Below are 21,188 nucleotides of genomic sequence, written 5' to 3'. Positions count from 1 at the left end.
GAGTGTCAGCATTCTCTCCGGGTCAGCTTCTCTACCCGTTCCTTCATTGTCACAAAAGTGGCCGCATTTATATTTCATAATATGGCAATTAACCATATGTAGTATATTCTAGAAGAGTTTATTGATATATGTCAGTGTATTCTGTTTGCCTCTGCCTTGTCGGTAATGTCAAGAGCACGCGTACGTGCACGTTCTCCTCGCGGGGTAGTTTCCGCGCAGTTAGAGAAACCCCCTCGAAGTGCGCGAGCGGAGGTGTCCTCCCAGCTTGTTTTGCAATGTGACCCCTAGCAGGGCCGAAGTTGTTGGCGTACGTGCATCCTTTTTTGGTTGTTTTGTTTGTGACTTACGTTTTTTCATCCGCAACATGGCGGCCATGCAGTGTGGAAGTTGCGGGGCCTACGTGCCCCTTCCTGCGTGTGCACTTGTGCGTGTTTGTTCTACGGACCCTGACTTGGGGAGGGAACTGTTGTGTGGGCGTGTCTTACACATTGTCAACCGAAGGCTAGAAAAGAAGCCGACTCGGACCCAACGGCAGTGCGCCTCTCGCCTCCAAGCACTCCGGGCTCCCCGAACCGCCGCCGCATCGCACCACGAAGACTTCGCCCCAGGGCTCCGGAAGGACCATCGCCTTCGAGAGCTCCCCATCTGCGTCGTCTTTGTGAGTGGAGTGCCGCCGCGCTCGTCGGACAATATGCCCGTTTCCTAGTTTCTTCTGAACTTTTTTCTACGCTCGTCTTACCTTGTTTTAAACATCTGTGTTCAATTTGCATGTATCCTGATAGTGAGAATTTTGACTGATGTATTTCTAATTGCTAGTTTTCTCATGTACGCTACCTTAACTGTGTTGTTTTAAATGCCTGTAAATGCTTGCGTCGTATCATCCTGTGTATAATACTAAGAATATATAGTTGTTTTTCCATCATTGACTTCGTGGCTCTGTTCTCATTCACAACGCTGAACGTAACCGGCTAACGCTGGGCGTCAAAGTTCCAACTACCTTTGCCTCGGTTCGAGAAGGCGTCTCGCACCCCTTCCGGAGCCGTGACAAATTCTGGCGTCCGCGACAGGTACTTTGACGTAACAAGTAAGCGTTGTGGAAGGAGACCGAGCCTCGAACCATGAAGTGATCTCGAAGGGTGACATTTGAGAAGTGTGCATTGCTGATAGATAGTTTTCGGTTTTTTGGTAGTTTTTATGCACTTGTGACATGGATCTAGAGAAATTAGTATCCATAGGTGGACAGTTAGGTCTCTCAGGAGTGGAACTGAGAAAATGGATAGAGGATGAGCAAGCTAGGCAGAGGGAGGAAAGGTCTCTCGCTAGACAAACCGCGGAACAGGAACGCGCGGCAGCAAAAGAGGCTGGTGAACTCGAAGCCAGGCTTCTTCAGCTAAGATTAGAGCTTCGCCAGGCGGGAGATGATTCCGTAGTAAGGGCTGATGGTCGCGACGTAGTAGCGGAACCCAGTTTCCGCCTTAACCCCAGCAGGTTGCTTGTTTCATTTGACGAGAAGAAGGACGACCTAGATGCTTACATCAGGCGGTTTGAGGGCATAGCCCGTAGCCAGAAGTGGCCTGAAGATCAATGGGCGACGGCATTAAGCACATGCCTAAGCGGTGAGGCGTTGAACGTTTTCGGGCGACTCACGCCGGAAGACGCCTCCGATTATAAGAAGGTGAAGGCGGCGCTCTTAAAGCGTTTCAGATTTACGATCGAGGGCTTCCGTGAGAAATTCCGGGGTGGCAAACCAGCCGACGGCGAGACAGCCGCACAATATGCAGCGCGTCTAAGCCATTACTTAGACCGCTGGGTGGAGCTGTCCGAAATCCCCCTAGAGTACAAGTCGCTGCGTGAGCTGTTTATTAAGGAGCAATTTCTGAGCAGTTGTCACGCCAGCATGTCGTTGTACTTAAAAGAACGGAACGCAGAAAAATTGCAAGACATGATCAACCTCGCTGATCAATTCCTGGACGCGCAAGGCGGTGTCAATTTAGCGAGGGGAAGGAAAGAAAGCCGGGAGGAAGCGAACAAAGCAGGAGGCGCCGAAAAGAAGGCCGTCGAGAGGGGAGCGTTGAGATGTTATCTGTGCGGCCGGGCGGGACACAATGCCGCGCACTGCCGGAGCAGCGACTCCGCCAACCATGTCCCCCACTGCTTCAGATGTGGCCGAAGAGGGCATAGAGCGAATGTGTGTCGGCAAGGGGCGCCTGACAAAACCCAGGCAGCCTGTTTGTATTCCCCTCCGAGGGAAGTAGAAGAAAACATTTGCGAGGGATACGTTCAACTGAAGAATGGTAGCCGTATTCCCGTTGTCAGCGCGGTGCGAACGGCGCGGCGGAAGTTTTTAGTAGAAGGGTTGCCCGTGGTTGCGGGAAGTTTGGACGGGAAAACAATCACTGTGTTGCGTGACACCGGTTGCAACACCGTGATTATCCGGAGAGATTTGGTAGCTGAGGACCAGCTAACGGGGACGAGTAATCCCGTATACCGAGTAATCCCGTATACCTCGTCGACGGAACAGTGAAGATGCTCCCCGAAGCGCAGGTGCAGGTCCAGACCCCTTATTACAGCGGAAATCTTGTAGCACTGTGCATGCAGGATCCAATATATGACCTGATCCTGGGTAATATAGAGGGTGCCAGGGCTCCTGATGATCCCGTTGAAATAGTCGAAAATACTACTATTGAAACGGATCTGGTCGTTGAAACCACCGCTGCCGTAGTGACTCGTGCTCAGGCCGCAAAGAGGCCTCAGAAGTTCCAGAAACTTTGCACTCCGGACGCGGAAAGGCAATTAGGGGATGGAGAAAGCTATGCGGCCGATCAAGAGAAGGATCAATCATTGCGCTCATGCTTCACACAAATTGGCAAGAATTTAAAGTGTCGAGATGGGGAGAGCGGCATCTTGTTCAAGAAGGAAGGCGGCCTTTTGTACCGATGCTACACAGAGAAGGACGGACGGCAGGTGCGACAGCTAGTCGTTCCCGAACTACACCGAGAAACGGTACTGAAGATGGCGCATGACAGCATAATGGCAGGACATCTGGGTGCTCAGAAAACAAAAGAGCGGATTTTAGAAGAGTTTTTCTGGCCTGGCATCACGGCGGATGTTAAGAGATTTGTGGCATCATGCGATATCTGTCAGCGTACCACGCCGAAGGGGAGAGTGCCACGCGTGCCCCTTGGGAAGACACCAGTCATTGACACCCCCTTCAAACGGGTGGCCATTGATATCGTCGGGCCAATCTACCCCCCGTCTAAACAGGGCAACAGGTACATCTTGACACTGATTGACTATGCCACACGTTACCCGGATGCAGTAGCCTTGCCAAGCATAGAATCTGAGCGTGTTGCCGAAGCTCTGGTGGCGATGTTTTCGCGATTCGGTGTCCCTCACGAGGTACTCAGCGATCGTGGCACAAACTTCACCTCAGAATTGATGAAGGAAGTGGCACGATTGCTCTCCATTCGTCAGCTGCACACCACTCCATACCATCCCATGGCTAACGGGCTGGTGGAGAAATTCAACGGCACGTTGAAGCTAATGCTGAAGCGAATGTGCGCTGAGAAGCCGAAAGACTGGGATCGGTACCTAGCCCCTCTTCTTTTTGCCTACCGGGAGGTTCCCCAATCCAGCCTCGGTTTTTCGCCGTTTGAGCTCCTGTACGGTCGACACGTGCGTGGGCCATTGGCCATCCTAAAGGAGGTGTGGACGAACGAGAGCTTAGATGAAGAGGCAAAGACCACTTACGAGCACGTACTCGATCTCAGAAACAGATTGGAAGAAACATGTCGTTTGGCGCATGAAGAACTTGAAAAGGCAGGAACCCGTTACAGGAAGTTCTATGACCGCAAGGCGAAGGACCGAAACTTCGAAGCTGGTCACAAGGTGTTAGTTCTGCTGCCAACTGATAGCAACAAGCTGTTGCTGCAATGGAAGGGCCCATTCGAGGTCACCGCCAGGAAAGGGGACGCCGATTACGTCATCGACACGGCAAGCGGGTCAAAGATTTTTCACGCAAACATGCTGAAAAGATACGAAGAGAGGGGAGACGCACCCGCCAACAGACAGTGCCTGGTGATCAGCAGCATGACTGAAACTGAGGAGGACAGTAAGCTGCCTGTTCCAGAGTTTGAAAAAACGGAGGGAGTAGCAGATGTGAAGCTATCGCCGTACCTCGATGCCGCGAAGAAACAGCTCCTTTTATCCACGATGGAGAGGCACGCAGCTATTTTTTCCAATGTCCCTGGCAAAACAGAATGGATGGAATGCAGGCTACCGCTCACGGCAACCGCACCCGTTCACGTTAAACAGTATCCTCTACCTTTCGCAACAAGGCAAGGTATCGAGAGCGAAGTGCAAGAAATGGAGAGGCTGGGAATTGTTGAAAAGTCAGTCTCCCCATATAACTCTCCCGTACTTCTGGTGAAAAAGCCGGATGGAAGTAATCGCCTTTGTATCGACTTTCGGAGGCTGAATGATGTTCTGATCGGAGACTCGGAGCCCATGCCCAGAGCCGATGCTGTTTTTGCCACAGCGGGAGACAAGAGATATTTTTCAAAGGTGGACTTCGTGAAGGGATATTGGCAGATCCCGCTGTCTCACGACGACAAGGCTAAAACGGCTTTTTCCACTACGTCCGGACTCTACCAGTTCCGCTTCATGCCGTTCGGCATCAAGACAGCGCCCGCAGTTTTCGCCAAACTGATGCGCAAGGTGGTAGGCGGCATTCACGGAGTAGAGCACTACTACGACGACGTACTCGTCGCCAGCGCAACCTGGGAGGAACACGTTGCTACACTGCAACAGCTATTTGCAAGAATCGAAGCGGCCGGGCTTACAGTGCGACCCAGCAAGTGTGAACTCGGGATGACGGAAATTGATTTCCTCGGTCACCGAATCGGAGCAGGCAAGCTGGCACCCCTGGGAAAAACTCTGGATAAAATACAAGCGGCCGAGCCACCAAGGACCAAGCGCCAGGTGCGAGCTTTCTTGGGATTGACCGGCTATTACAGAGAGTTTATACCCAACTATGCGGAGATAAGCGCACCCCTCACCCAGCTGACCCGGAAGGGCGGAAGTAATGCAGTGAAGTGGGACCCCATACATGAGGAAGCCTTCCGCAAGCTCAAGCATTGTGTATCCAATCCCCCTATTTTGCGGCTGCCGAACTTCAACGAGTCCTTCGTTCTGCGCACCGACGCTTCCGACACTAGCTTGGGTGCTGTGCTCCTGCAGCCATACGAGGGAACGCTGCACCCTGTCGCGTATGCGAGCCAAAAGTTGCTCGCTAGGGAGGTCGCCTACAGCACGATTGAACGAGAGTGTCTCGCTTTGGTCTGGGGCGTCCAAAAGTTCTCGACTTATCTATATGGTGTCGAATTTCTTGTTCAGACCGATCATCAGCCGCTAGCATATATACAGAAGAGTAGGCAACTGAACAGCCGAGTTCTGCGCTGGAGCTTGCTCCTCCAGGAGTATAGTTTCCGCGTGCAACACATTAAGGGTAGTCAGAACGTCGGGGCGGACTACCTTAGCCGACTGTAGTGTTCATAGGATTTTGCATGCATTATGGATTAATGGTTATGTTCCTCTATGTTACCTGAACTTCCTTCTTGTTATGTGTTACTTATTGTATAGTGCATGTCCATGAGTTGTATCGGCCTGCGTGCCACGTTTTGTTTGTTTTTAGAATATTATTCTATAATATTCTGAAAGTGGGGGGCCGTGTCACAAAAGTGGCCGCATTTATATTTCATAATATGGCAATTAACCATATGTAGTATATTCTAGAAGAGTTTATTGATATATGTCAGTGTATTCTGTTTGCCTCTGCCTTGTCGGTAATGTCAAGAGCACGCGTACGTGCACGTTCTCCTCGCGGGGTAGTTTCCGCGCAGTTAGAGAAACCCCCTCGAAGTGCGCGAGCGGAGGTGTCCTCCCAGCTTGTTTTGCAATGTGACCCCTAGCAGGGCCGAAGTTGTTGGCGTACGTGCATCCTTTTTTGGTTGTTTTGTTTGTGACTTACGTTTTTTCATCCGCAACATGGCGGCCATGCAGTGTGGAAGTTGCGGGGCCTACGTGCCCCTTCCTGCGTGTGCACTTGTGCGTGTTTGTTCTACGGACCCTGACTTGGGGAGGGAACTGTTGTGTGGGCGTGTCTTACACATTGTCAACCGAAGGCTAGAAAAGAAGCCGACTCGGACCCAACGGCAGTGCGCCTCTCGCCTCCAAGCACTCCGGGCTCCCCGAACCGCCGCCGCATCGCACCACGAAGACTTCGCCCCAGGGCTCCGGAAGGACCATCGCCTTCGAGAGCTCCCCATCTGCGTCGTCTTTGTGAGTGGAGTGCCGCCGCGCTCGTCGGACAATATGCCCGTTTCCTAGTTTCTTCTGAACTTTTTTCTACGCTCGTCTTACCTTGTTTTAAACATCTGTGTTCAATTTGCATGTATCCTGATAGTGAGAATTTTGACTGATGTATTTCTAATTGCTAGTTTTCTCATGTACGCTACCTTAACTGTGTTGTTTTAAATGCCTGTAAATGCTTGCGTCGTATCATCCTGTGTATAATACTAAGAATATATAGTTGTTTTTCCATCATTGACTTCGTGGCTCTGTTCTCATTCACAACGCTGAACGTAACCGGCTAACGCTGGGCGTCAAAGTTCCAACTACCTTTGCCTCGGTTCGAGAAGGCGTCTCGCACCCCTTCCGGAGCCGTGACAAATTCTGGCGTCCGCGACAGGTACTTTGACGTAACTAGTAAGCGTTGTGGAAGGAGACCGAGCCTCGAACCATGAAGTGATCTCGAAGGGTGACATTTGAGAAGTGTGCATTGCTGATAGATAGTTTTCGGTTTTTTGGTAGTTTTTATGCACTTGTGACATGGATCTAGAGAAATTAGTATCCATAGGTGGACAGTTAGGTCTCTCAGGAGTGGAACTGAGAAAATGGATAGAGGATGAGCAAGCTAGGCAGAGGGAGGAAAGGTCTCTCGCTAGACAAACCGCGGAACAGGAACGCGCGGCAGCAAAAGAGGCTGGTGAACTCGAAGCCAGGCTTCTTCAGCTAAGATTAGAGCTTCGCCAGGCGGGAGATGATTCCGTAGTAAGGGCTGATGGTCGCGACGTAGTAGCGGAACCCAGTTTCCGCCTTAACCCCAGCAGGTTGCTTGTTTCATTTGACGAGAAGAAGGACGACCTAGATGCTTACATCAGGCGGTTTGAGGGCATAGCCCGTAGCCAGAAGTGGCCTGAAGATCAATGGGCGACGGCATTAAGCACATGCCTAAGCGGTGAGGCGTTGAACGTTTTCGGGCGACTCACGCCGGAAGACGCCTCCGATTATAAGAAGGTGAAGGCGGCGCTCTTAAAGCGTTTCAGATTTACGATCGAGGGCTTCCGTGAGAAATTCCGGGGTGGCAAACCAGCCGACGGCGAGACAGCCGCACAATATGCAGCGCGTCTAAGCCATTACTTAGACCGCTGGGTGGAGCTGTCCGAAATCCCCCTAGAGTACAAGTCGCTGCGTGAGCTGTTTATTAAGGAGCAATTTCTGAGCAGTTGTCACGCCAGCATGTCGTTGTACTTAAAAGAACGGAACGCAGAAAAATTGCAAGACATGATCAACCTCGCTGATCAATTCCTGGACGCGCAAGGCGGTGTCAATTTAGCGAGGGGAAGGAAAGAAAGCCGGGAGGAAGCGAACAAAGCAGGAGGCGCCGAAAAGAAGGCCGTCGAGAGGGGAGCGTTGAGATGTTATCTGTGCGGCCGGGCGGGACACAATGCCGCGCACTGCCGGAGCAGCGACTCCGCCAACCATGTCCCCCACTGCTTCAAATGTGGCCGAAGAGGGCATAGAGCGAATGTGTGTCGGCAAGGGGCGCCTGACAAAACCCAGGCAGCCTGTTTGTATTCCCCTCCGAGGGAAGTAGAAGAAAACATTTGCGAGGGATACGTTCAACTGAAGAATGGTAGCCGTATTCCCGTTGTCAGCGCGGTGCGAACGGCGCGGCGGAAGTTTTTAGTAGAAGGGTTGCCCGTGGTTGCGGGAAGTTTGGACGGGAAAACAATCACTGTGTTGCGTGACACCGGTTGCAACACCGTGATTATCCGGAGAGATTTGGTAGCTGAGGACCAGCTAACGGGGACGAGTAATCCCGTATACCTCGTCGACGGAACAGTGAAGATGCTCCCCGAAGCGCAGGTGCAGGTCCAGACCCCTTATTACAGCGGAAATCTTGTAGCACTGTGCATGCAGGATCCAATATATGACCTGATCCTGGGTAATATAGAGGGTGCCAGGGCTCCTGATGATCCCGTTGAAATAGTCGAAAATACTACTATTGAAACGGATCTGGTCGTTGAAACCACCGCTGCCGTAGTGACTCGTGCTCAGGCCGCAAAGAGGCCTCAGAAGTTCCAGAAACTTTGCACTCCGGACGCGGAAAGGCAATTAGGGGATGGAGAAAGCTATGCGGCCGATCAAGAGAAGGATCAATCATTGCGCTCATGCTTCACACAAATTGGCAAGAATTTAAAGTGTCGAGATGGGGAGAGCGGCATCTTGTTCAAGAAGGAAGGCGGCCTTTTGTACCGATGCTACACAGAGAAGGACGGACGGCAGGTGCGACAGCTAGTCGTTCCCGAACTACACCGAGAAACGGTACTGAAGATGGCGCATGACAGCATAATGGCAGGACATCTGGGTGCTCAGAAAACAAAAGAGCGGATTTTAGAAGAGTTTTTCTGGCCTGGCATCACGGCGGATGTTAAGAGATTTGTGGCATCATGCGATATCTGTCAGCGTACCACGCCGAAGGGGAGAGTGCCACGCGTGCCCCTTGGGAAGACACCAGTCATTGACACCCCCTTCAAACGGGTGGCCATTGATATCGTCGGGCCAATCTACCCCCCGTCTAAACAGGGCAACAGGTACATCTTGACACTGATTGACTATGCCACACGTTACCCGGATGCAGTAGCCTTGCCAAGCATAGAATCTGAGCGTGTTGCCGAAGCTCTGGTGGCGATGTTTTCGCGACTCGGTGTCCCTCACGAGGTACTCAGCGATCGTGGCACAAACTTCACCTCAGAATTGATGAAGGAAGTGGCACGATTGCTCTCCATTCGTCAGCTGCACACCACTCCATACCATCCCATGGCTAACGGGCTGGTGGAGAAATTCAACGGCACGTTGAAGCTAATGCTGAAGCGAATGTGCGCTGAGAAGCCGAAAGACTGGGATCGGTACCTAGCCCCTCTTCTTTTTGCCTACCGGGAGGTTCCCCAATCCAGCCTCGGTTTTTCGCCGTTTGAGCTCCTGTACGGTCGACACGTGCGTGGGCCATTGGCCATCCTAAAGGAGGTGTGGACGAACGAGAGCTTAGATGAAGAGGCAAAGACCACTTACGAGCACGTACTCGATCTCAGAAACAGATTGGAAGAAACATGTCGTTTGGCGCATGAAGAACTTGAAAAGGCAGGAACCCGTTACAGGAAGTTCTATGACCGCAAGGCGAAGGACCGAAACTTCGAAGCTGGTCACAAGGTGTTAGTTCTGCTGCCAACTGATAGCAACAAGCTGTTGCTGCAATGGAAGGGCCCATTCGAGGTCACCGCCAGGAAAGGGGACGCCGATTACGTCATCGACACGGCAAGCGGGTCAAAGATTTTTCACGCAAACATGCTGAAAAGATACGAAGAGAGGGGAGACGCACCCGCCAACAGACAGTGCCTGGTGATCAGCAGCATGACTGAAACTGAGGAGGACAGTAAGCTGCCTGTTCCAGAGTTTGAAAAAACGGAGGGAGTAGCAGATGTGAAGCTATCGCCGTACCTCGATGCCGCGAAGAAACAGCTCCTTTTATCCACGATGGAGAGGCACGCAGCTATTTTTTCCAATGTCCCTGGCAAAACAGAATGGATGGAATGCAGGCTACCGCTCACGGCAACCGCACCCGTTCACGTTAAACAGTATCCTCTACCTTTCGCAACAAGGCAAGGTATCGAGAGCGAAGTGCAAGAAATGGAGAGGCTGGGAATTGTTGAAAAGTCAGTCTCCCCATATAACTCTCCCGTACTTCTGGTGAAAAAGCCGGATGGAAGTAATCGCCTTTGTATCGACTTTCGGAGGCTGAATGATGTTCTGATCGGAGACTCGGAGCCCATGCCCAGAGCCGATGCTGTTTTTGCCACAGCGGGAGACAAGAGATATTTTTCAAAGGTGGACTTCGTGAAGGGATATTGGCAGATCCCGCTGTCTCACGACGACAAGGCTAAAACGGCTTTTTCCACTACGTCCGGACTCTACCAGTTCCGCTTCATGCCGTTCGGCATCAAGACAGCGCCCGCAGTTTTCGCCAAACTGATGCGCAAGGTGGTAGGCGGCATTCACGGAGTAGAGCACTACTACGACGACGTACTCGTCGCCAGCGCAACCTGGGAGGAACACGTTGCTACACTGCAACAGCTATTTGCAAGAATCGAAGCGGCCGGGCTTACAGTGCGACTCAGCAAGTGTGAACTCGGGATGACGGAAATTGATTTCCTCGGTCACCGAATCGGAGCAGGCAAGCTGGCACCCCTGGGAAAAACTCTGGATAAAATACAAGCGGCCGAGCCACCAAGGACCAAGCGCCAGGTGCGAGCTTTCTTGGGATTGACCGGCTATTACAGAGAGTTTATACCCAACTATGCGGAGATAAGCGCACCCCTCACCCAGCTGACCCGGAAGGGCGGAAGTAATGCAGTGAAGTGGGACCCCATACATGAGGAAGCCTTCCGCAAGCTCAAGCATTGTGTATCCAATCCCCCTATTTTGCGGCTGCCGAACTTCAACGAGTCCTTCGTTCTGCGCACCGACGCTTCCGACACTAGCTTGGGTGCTGTGCTCCTGCAGCCATACGAGGGAACGCTGCACCCTGTCGCGTATGCGAGCCAAAAGTTGCTCGCTAGGGAGGTCGCCTACAGCACGATTGAACGAGAGTGTCTCGCTTTGGTCTGGGGCGTCCAAAAGTTCTCGACTTATCTATATGGTGTCGAATTTCTTGTTCAGACCGATCATCAGCCGCTAGCATATATACAGAAGAGTAGGCAACTGAACAGCCGAGTTCTGCGCTGGAGCTTGCTCCTCCAGGAGTATAGTTTCCGCGTGCAACACATTAAGGGTAGTCAGAACGTCGGGGCGGACTACCTTAGCCGACTGTAGTGTTCATAGGATTTTTCATGCATTATGGATTAATGGTTATGTTCCTCTATGTTACCTGAACTTCCTTCTTGTTATGTGTTACTTATTGTATAGTGCATGTCCATGAGTTGTATCGGCCTGCGTGCCACGTTTTGTTTGTTTTTAGAATATTATTCTATAATATTCTGAAAGTGGGGGGCCGTGTCACAAAAGTGGCCGCATTTATATTTCATAATATGGCAATTAACCATATGTAGTATATTCTAGAAGAGTTTATTGATATATGTCAGTGTATTCTGTTTGCCTCTGCCTTGTCGGTAATGTCAAGAGCACGCGTACGTGCACGTTCTCCTCGCGGGGTAGTTTCCGCGCAGTTAGAGAAACCCCCTCGAAGTGCGCGAGCGGAGGTGTCCTCCCAGCTTGTTTTGCAATGTGACCCCTAGCAGGGCCGAAGTTGTTGGCGTACGTGCATCCTTTTTTGGTTGTTTTGTTTGTGACTTACGTTTTTTCATCCGCAACATGGCGGCCATGCAGTGTGGAAGTTGCGGGGCCTACGTGCCCCTTCCTGCGTGTGCACTTGTGCGTGTTTGTTCTACGGACCCTGACTTGGGGAGGGAACTGTTGTGTGGGCGTGTCTTACACATTGTCAACCGAAGGCTAGAAAAGAAGCCGACTCGGACCCAACGGCAGTGCGCCTCTCGCCTCCAAGCACTCCGGGCTCCCCGAACCGCCGCCGCATCGCACCACGAAGACTTCGCCCCAGGGCTCCGGAAGGACCATCGCCTTCGAGAGCTCCCCATCTGCGTCGTCTTTGTGAGTGGAGTGCCGCCGCGCTCGTCGGACAATATGCCCGTTTCCTAGTTTCTTCTGAACTTTTTTCTACGCTCGTCTTACCTTGTTTTAAACATCTGTGTTCAATTTGCATGTATCCTGATAGTGAGAATTTTGACTGATGTATTTCTAATTGCTAGTTTTCTCATGTACGCTACCTTAACTGTGTTGTTTTAAATGCCTGTAAATGCTTGCGTCGTATCATCCTGTGTATAATACTAAGAATATATAGTTGTTTTTCCATCATTGACTTCGTGGCTCTGTTCTCATTCACAACGCTGAACGTAACCGGCTAACGCTGGGCGTCAAAGTTCCAACTACCTTTGCCTCGGTTCGAGAAGGCGTCTCGCACCCCTTCCGGAGCCGTGACATTCATGATGTTGTATTAAACGTTTGTTTGGTTAAAAGACGCCTCGTCTTTGCTGGGACCGTTGATGCCATCCGCCGAGCCACAGAGCCGCGAGCCGCATCTAACTACTGGCGTCAGCGGGGGGATGAGCCACGCGAGCCCCAATATTAATAGCAGGCATCGTAAACAAAAGGGGCATATTTGCCGCCCATACCAAGGACAGCGTCGATGTCATTCCAAATGTCATTCTTCCCCTATTGTATCCTTCCCTATTGCGCCTGTCGCCCGGTGAAAAGGACCTCGAATAAAAAGCAAAAACTAAAAGGTAACGAAGCACCTCAAATACATTAAAAAAACTAAAAAAATCAATTTGTATAAAAAAAAAACAAGAAAACGGCAGCGCAAGCGTGATTTGAAATCATTATCTCTTGCTCCATAGCGTCCTGCACTAACCACACGGCCACGCCGAGATATGGTAGCATACTAAATATTTTTGCATTTTTTGTCATGGCCGCATTTATAATGGCACTTTTCGTGGTGTACAGGCCATTGCTGCCGCTCAAAAATTACAACTTCTTGACCATCGGAGCTGGCTGCCTGCTCTCAGGACTTGCAACTAATGTTCTGGATAGCTATGCGCACAATATTGTGCACTGGAAGCATTTTAACATTTTAACATTTGGAGTTTCACAGCGCTGTCAAATTTAGGAGCGCCGGCTTTTCGGTCATGTTCTGCTACCGTGGACGTAATTTTCGCTGAACACGGAGCTGTAGCACTAACAGTCAAGGAAAAAGGCTCGACGAAGCTTCAAAACCGGCAAGCGCAGAAGCGAGGACACTAGTTTGCTTATAACTAAATCTTATTTTTATGTAAACGTGTCAGAAAGCTTTGCGATGACCGGGGGATCATCGATTTGTTCATATGCAGTGCAAGAAGGAGCGAAAAGCTTGCAAATCACGTAAGGTATTGTGCATTGCAAGGGCTCTATGTTGTGTTTTCTTTCATGGGGCCATTGCTCGGTAAATTACTCTCTTCCTCGTTTTATCTTTTTTTTTTTCTGCTTTTTATACTGGTCCACGGTGCGGGCTACGCTTTCTGATGCGTAGGTCCTGCTTTGAGCCTGCATTGAACATTTTGGCAGTACTCGTCGCGTTATAGTGGCCTCAAGAACAGCTGTGAAGATTGTTATGCATGTAGACCACATTATTCAATTCCAGATTTAGTTGTACGTTAATCGCCAGTGGTTTATGAGACAGAGCCGCGTCGGTCATCGTCTCTCTCGAAACGCTCGAAATGACGTAACGAAACGTGTTAACTCTCGAAATAACATGCCGCCGAAAATAGATACACAATATAGCTTCACCGCGTAACGCCATCGAAAGCATTTCGGCTGTGGCCGTCACAATTATCGTGAGCCGACGGTCGATTGCGAGTACGCTGTTGCCATGTTGGCCCCTGAGCGATGCTAAGTGGTGGGCGCCGCGGTCCGCGCCAGCTCAACTTCCTCGCCATCCTATTGGCTGATGAATTCGGCGGAAAAAAATCCAGCGGAGAGAATTGGTCCCAGACCAATTTGGCTTTCCGCCGAGACCTCCGGCGGATTCTCTCCCACGGCGGCGGAATTCGCTCGCTCTCGCCACCGAATGCTCAAGTGTGAACGAGCCATTACATTTCAAGGAGGTATTCTGCGCGCAAGAAGAGAAGCACCGCCAGGTTTTGATAGAGACGTGCATGAAGCAGGCCAGAACCTAAATGATTCAAGTAACAATTCGGGGATCACACTTGAAACAGTTCACGATTGCAATCGCAACTAAATCTAATTAAAACTTTATTTCAGGACATTTGTGGTTGTGACACAGGTATTCTGTGAATAAATTCTTCGATTTTTGCATTACAAGCTTTCATACGGCCCTTAAAAAATCAAAACCATGCATGCTTAGGTTAATATCCAAGGGAACAAATTAAGAGTAAAAACTACGCAACGAACGAGTTACTCTGAATATATTGTAAGCATTCAGTGTCAGATGCCCTGATCTGTGGGAAGCAATATATTGGACAGACCACGAGAGGAGTTAACGATAGGATCCGAGAGTACGCCGAAGCAATATAGAAAAGGCTGGCACCAAGATTGTGTGAGTAGTCCTACTCAGAAAGAAATGGACCTCCTACGCATAGCGTAGGACAAAGAAAGAAGTTAGCAGCAGGTATATCTGAAGTGACCCTAGTGAAAAATCCCGTATCGCGCCAAATGGGTTTGATCCGGTCCTGTATTATCCCGTATAAATTTCATACCGCTGTGACCCGTCCTGTATGAAGCTTAGATAGGTTTATACCGATCAGGTCATGTCCGGTATGAATCTTAATGCGGACGGTCCGGTCTGGTATGGAGTTATTGCAGGACTGACCATTTCCACAATGCATCTCAAACAGGACATCCCAGACCGGTATGGATATAAAACAGGGCGGACCAGTGTTGTATTGAGCTCAATACAGGGCAGGTCTTGTTCGGTTTAACTTAAACCAGACAAACCAATCATGAATAGAACTGATACGGGACAGAGTATTTCCCCTTCTCAACACAATTCGGGCGGATCGGAAAACTCAACCAGAATTACCACATCGGAACATGTCTGTACGCTAAATGACCATAAAACAATACATATTATGCGTTACAACCTTTCTGTACATGTGCAGTACGCGTTGTTTCACAAATACTTAGAAGATATGAAGCTGTGGATATGTGCGTTAGCAAGTGCATACGCGCATCGCGTTGCTTTTGCGCGTGCAACAGTCGCCGCAGCTTGTATGATCTTGCGATGCATCTTCATATCGCTCCGACTGGAGAACTGACACCTTCAATGCAAAAGTGTAAGCAAGAACGTAGCGTTCCGTCAGCGAGGATAAAAATGCGCTCGAGAATAAATGAAACACGTCGCTGACCATCGAAATATCCACAGGTTAGCCGGACATCGGGAGTCGCTTCCTCGAGTGTTTACGTATGCAAAACACTTGGTCGGAAGTAAATTCACTGACGTCGCTCCTCCGCTGACAGCAGGTGAAGCTAAAACAAGCCGTATTACAAGTGTTGGTGCACGGCATATTTTTGTATGTAGCAAAAATTACATAATTTTGAAGGCGATGACAAAACACATAAGCACTAGTAAATTGCGACATTCTGAGGTTTGCCTGCAATAAAGCGATGGATTGTAAAGATGCGGGACACGGATAACCATTCGTGATAGCCAAGAAAAAGATTTAGAGTGTTTAAAGGGCGATCGGTCAATTACGGCTACACATTCTACACCGTACAAAAATACACAAAGTACAAAAGAGCAATATCGACTACATAAACAGAAATATAACCGCCGTAACTGTATCCCGCCGTGGTGTAGCGGTTAGAGTGCCAGGGCCTCCCCTGTATATGTCCTTATAGAATGGCTCCGGAAGAACAACGTCGCACAAATCTGTACAGCTTTTTCTTTTTCACAGTTGATAAACATTCTTTTGAAAATCTTGCAAAAAGAAATCGCACACTTTAAACAACTTCTCTAAAGTAAATAAAAATACCTCCCGTGTAACATCGGTTGGCACAACAAAATCTGGCAGTGCACGTCCAAGCGTGATTTGGCAGACAGTGAACAAAAATGGATCATGAACGTCACACAGGAACAGAAATCTACTGACAATCTGCCGCAAAAAAAGATGCCCTAAGCCCACGCCGCCATCCTTGACACTTAAATAAATTCATGCGACTGCATCTTTCCCATTTTGAAGCCTACACAAAAACCGCGAATATCCTATGCAGCTTCTGCACACTCAATCTTGCACAGTGTAAAACTTGCAACACATACCACAGCCTAGAAATGATGAAGTGGTTGCACACTGTGGCTCTGGCAAAAATTGAAAAGCCAGTTAATTTCACTTATCTGCCCTTTCCCGTATTTCATCTGTCCATGGTCTCCAATATGTCTCGCTATCACAATAGCATTCTAGTGGCACGCCAAGTTACTTTGGCGGAGTCGTCACCCAGGACACGTTTGCAAAATTATCAGGAGCACTTTGCCATCTACCATGCCAGAGTCCCAGGGACTTGGACCAGTTTACTGAAGAGGGTAAAGAGAATAAAAGGGGGGGGGGGGGGCAGCGGCTAAAAGTTTCTTTTGTAAGTTGCACAAAGGAACTTTGTCAATAAAAGTGTTTTTGCAAGAAAAAAGTTTATTTCTTCCGTGGGGTGCACATTGCTTAATTTGTAAGCAGCCAGAAACGGTAGATTAGGTATTTCTTCACTGTTGGGCAGGGGTTGTTTTTGGGACGTACTTCAAAGAACTATAAATATTTACCTATTAATCGTTACGGAATACGGTACTTACCCACGAAAAATGAGGAGGGGGTTCCATATGATTCAATCATGTTATAAGGCCTCCACCGTATATGGCGTTCACGCATGGCAGGATATCACTGTGATCCTGATGCGCGTCTTGCACGAGTTTTTTTTTTTTTTGTTTATCGGTTTATCGAGATTGTGAAGTTCGTCGATGATAATCCTGAGTGGTTGCCAAATGTAGAACCTTTGATGGGTTTAAAGGAATTCTAGGACGACGAAGCCAGCCCCTGGCAGGCTTATTATATCAATGTCTTGTTCGTGTTTGTGTTGTCTTGCAAAAGTCAGGTAATAAAGAAAAAAAAGTGTAGCGGTTAGAGGGTGTGCTTGTTAGCCGTGAAGACCGAAGTTCGAATCACGACGTATGAATTGTTATTTTTTGGCCAGTTTTTTTTTTTCGTTTTAAAATGTAGTCGTGTTTTTTTATAGCTCTGCATGCTTTTTCCAGCCCGGCGTGTAGTTTTTTTTTTTCTTAAACAAGGGCCACAGAACATAACGGAATTTCCGCGATGAGAGCTCCACGGGGTTTCATTTCGGTTCAGCCTGTATTAAGTAACCAGAAACCGGGCGAACCCGTCATCTTTGGACAGGAATTTATACCGGGCAGAGTATTTCCGCTTCTGAACAGAAGCCGGGCCGATCGATGAAGATCAACCAGAATGACCATGCCCGACACGCCAGCACACTAAATAAGCATGATACCAAACATATTATACAACTATTCTGTGCAGAAAGAGCACGATTCGTTTCAAACATACCTCGAAAATACAAAGCCGTTGAAGTTTGCGCTTTGCTCTGCATATAGGCGCATCGCGTCGCTTTTGCGCTCGTACGATCGTACAACCATACGATCTTGCGGAGTGTCTTCATATCTGCGACCGAAGATCTGCAGCCTTCAACGCGAAAGTGGAAGCACAAACGTTTCGCTACCGATGACAAAAATATGCTCGAGAAAAATAAACATCGCTGACCAATGAAAGTTGCACAGATCGCAGCACACCGCGCGACTCTTTCTAGGATGTTTACATATTGAAACCACTCAGTCGGAAGTGCATTTATTGACGTCGCTGCTCCGCTGGTAGCACGTGAAGCTAAAATGCCCAGTATTACAAGTATTAGTGCACCGGATATCTCTGTATGCAGGAAAACTTACAAGCGTTTGTAGAAAATAAAAAAAAATTACCACTAGTAAATTATGATATCTTGAAGTTCGCTTGCGATAAAGCGACGCATTATAAAGATACGGGACATTTGTGAACCCTTGTGATAGTCTGAAAAAGATTCAGCGTGTTTAAAGGCGATCGGTGAATTACGGCCACAAATTCTACAGCCAAAGAAAATATACAAATGTAAGGAAAGGTTTAATCTATACGTCGAGGACGGCGTCGAGGTCGGCAAGGAAGCGCACGATGATCAAACCAGCACGATGATCTGCGCGATCACAATTCCACTGACTGCTTCCTCTTCATCAGCGGCCAGTAAAAAGGTCTCATCTTCTTCTTCACAATGCCCCCCAGAGAAAAAGGAGCCATCCTGGCGACTTAAGGGGACGAAGGTACAATGGGGCGTAGAACGGCTTAATACGCTGAACATGTACAGTCTCGCGGTCACGGCGTCGCAAATCAGAAGACGGCGTAAGCGGCTCAACAATATAGTTCACTGGTGAAGTGCACTCGACGACACGGTAGGGCCCGTGATACTTTGAGATCAGCTTTGCGGAGAGACCGGGGCTACCGGATGGAACCCATAGCCACACAAGGGAGCCGGGCTCGAAGTGTGGTGCATTCTGCTGATCGGTGTCATGGCGATATTTTTGGCGCCACTGAGAATCGGTCGTAAACGTGCGGGCAATCTGGCGGCATTCTTCGGCATACTTGGCAGCTTCTGTCACTGTAGTGTATTCTGATGGATCAGGGTTGTATGGGAGGGCAGTATCAAGGGGGGCAGATGGATGCCGACCGTAAAGCAAAAAGAACGGAGAGAAACCCGTGCTAGATTGCGTAGCAGTATTGTACGCATAGGTGATATAAGGAAGGACAATGTCCCAGTTCGTGTGGTTGGATACGACGTACTTCGCGAGCATGTCGCCGAGGGTGCGATTAAATCGTTCAACAAGGCCGTTCGTTTGCGGGTGGTAAGCGGTGCAAGTCCGATGAATCATTTTGCACTGATCGAGCAGGGCTTGAACGACTTCGGATAAGAAAGCACGGCCTCTGTCGCTGAGCAATTCACGAGGAGCACCGTGACGGAGAATAAAGTTCTTCAATAAGAACCGGCCACATCTCTGGCTGTTGCAGCTGGGAGCGCGGCGGTTTCGGCATATCGCGTCAGGTGGTCGACGGCGACAATGACCCAGCGATTTCCATCGGGTGTGTACGGAAGAGGGCCATATAGGTCAATTACAATGCGGTCGAAGGGTCTAAGCGCGCATAGGCCTTAACTCACCAGCCGAGCGGGGACAGGCAGGTTTGCGGCGTTGGCACGTCAGGCACGATCGAACGTGCCCGAGAACAGAGTTGTACATACCGCGCCAATAATAAAGAAGACGGATTCGTGTGTACGTCTTGAAAACTCCGGCGTGTCCGCTCTGTGGATCGGCATGAAAGGCTGTACATATTTGAGTCAGTAAATGGCGCGGAATCACGAGGAGCCATTTCCGTCCACTTGAGCTGTAGTTGCGCCGGTAAAGAAGGTTATCCCGAATCTCATAGTGAGGAGCTTGGCGGCGAAGGGCGCGTGAAGGGGTAAGCGCTGATTGGTTTGAAAGGTAGTCAATAAGAGAGGCGATCCGTGGATCCTTCCGTTGTTCGGCAGGCATGTCACTGACGTCGATCGAAGATGCCACGGAGTCTAAGACGCAGAGGCTGGCAAGGTCGGCTGGAAGCGGTGAGCGAGATAAAGCGTCGGCGTCTTTATGTTTGCGACCAGATCGGTAAATTAAGCAGATATCGTATTCTTGCAAACGCAGAGCCCACCGTGCCAAGCGGCTGGATGGCTCCTTGAGGGATGAAAGCCAGCATAGGGCATGATGGTCCGTGACTGCGTCAAAAGAACGGCCGTAAAGGTAAGGGCGACATTTTGTGATTGCCCAGACAATGGCCAAGCACTCCTTTTCCGTTACAGAGTAGTTCGCTTCGGCTTTGGTGAGAGTACGGCTGGCGTAAGCGACTACGTACTCACCGAAGCCAGAGGGGCGCTGAGCAAGCAGAGCTCCGAGGCCGACACCACTCGCGTCTGCGTGCACTTCGGTTGGCGCCTAAGGGTCAAAATGGCGCAGGATAGGCGGGGCTGTGAAGAGGCGGCGCAAGGTGTTGTAGGCGTCGTCGCATGCTGATGACCACAGCGAAATGTCTGAGTTATTGCCGAAGAGCTCAGTCAGCGGGGCGACAATGGAAGCAAAGGTCCGTTATAAAACGCCGAAAGTATGAGCACAAACCCAAAAAATTCCTCAGTTGCTTGATGGTAGTTGATTTCGGAAATGCAGTCACAGCTCGAACTTTGGCGGGATCAGGACGGATACCATCTTTGGACACAACGTGGCCCAAAATGGTCAGCTCACGAGCAGCGAAACGACACTTGTTCAAGTTGAGCTGCAGACCGGCGTTCGCAAGACATCTCAAAACCTGCTTCAGTCGAGAGAGATGGACAGGATAGTTAAGCGGACGAGTTGGTGATACATCATCCAAAAAAACAGCGCGAACAAACGGGGACGACAGGAAGAAACAACAGGAACAGGCGCTGACTCTCAACTAAAATTTAATCGCAGAAAACACATTTATATAAGGTACAGAAAACAATTAAACACCAAAACCAGACCGCACTTGTTACTATGTGATGTTCAGATATGCAACTTCGCAGTCACACAGGAGCAGGGAAGGTGGCCAAGAAAGAAAGATTGCGTGTCAGCAAACCTTCCCTGCTCCTGCATGACTGCGAAGTTGCATATCTGGACATCACATAGTAACACGTGCGGTCTGGTTTTGGTGTTTTATTGTTTTCTGTACCTTATATAAATGTGTTTTCTGCGATTAAATTTTAGTTGAGAGTCAGCGCCTGTTCCTGTTGTTTCTTCCTGTCGTCCCCGTTTGTTCGCACTGTTTTTTTTTGAACGAGAAAGATGGGTTGCAAAGTCCGGCGAGAACACCACGATGTCGTCAAGGAAACAGAGGCACGTCTTCCATTTTAGGCCACGCAGATTTGTATCCATCATACGCTCGAATGTAGCAGGAGCATTACAGAGACCGAACGGCATGACGGTGAATTCAAAGAGGCCATCGGGGGTGACAAACGCGGTTTTAGGGCGATCTTCCGCAACCATGGGCACCTGCCAGTAACCGAATCGTAGATGAAGCGAAGAAAAAAGTTCAGCACCTTGTAAGCAGTCCAATGCATCATCTATACGCGGAAGAGGGTAGACGTCTTTCCTCGTAATTTGG

The 21,188-nt window shown here is 49.6% G+C and overlaps 2 protein-coding genes across 2 annotated transcripts; both read left to right on the top strand.

Moving 5' to 3' along the window:
- The first annotated feature begins 247 nt into the window (after nucleotides 1–247).
- On the top strand, nucleotides 248–5,547 carry LOC146200906 (uncharacterized). Its single transcript, XM_084592471.1, is given in 2 exon segments — nucleotides 248–2,485; nucleotides 2,488–5,547. Coding segments are annotated over 2 exon segments (4,338 nt in total). The 5' UTR covers nucleotides 248–1,207.
- Nucleotides 5,548–6,783: 1,236 nt separating this feature from the next.
- LOC146200905 (uncharacterized) lies at nucleotides 6,784–19,781 on the top strand. The gene is made up of 2 exons (XM_084592470.1): nucleotides 6,784–10,931; nucleotides 19,721–19,781. The coding sequence occupies exons 1-2, from the start codon at nucleotides 6,889–6,891 to the stop codon at nucleotides 19,779–19,781; spliced, it is 4,104 nt and encodes a 1,367-aa protein (XP_084448596.1). The 5' UTR covers nucleotides 6,784–6,888.
- Nucleotides 19,782–21,188: the final 1,407 nt, after the last annotated feature.

Source organism: Amblyomma maculatum, chromosome 2 (assembly GCF_055883805.1).
Source record: "Amblyomma maculatum isolate TAMU_Amacu chromosome 2, ASM5588380v1, whole genome shotgun sequence".
NCBI classification, from domain to species: Eukaryota; Metazoa; Arthropoda; class Arachnida; order Ixodida; family Ixodidae; genus Amblyomma; species Amblyomma maculatum.
Note: the sequence above shows the minus strand (reverse complement) of the source record. Positions and strands in the feature narration are given on the sequence as shown.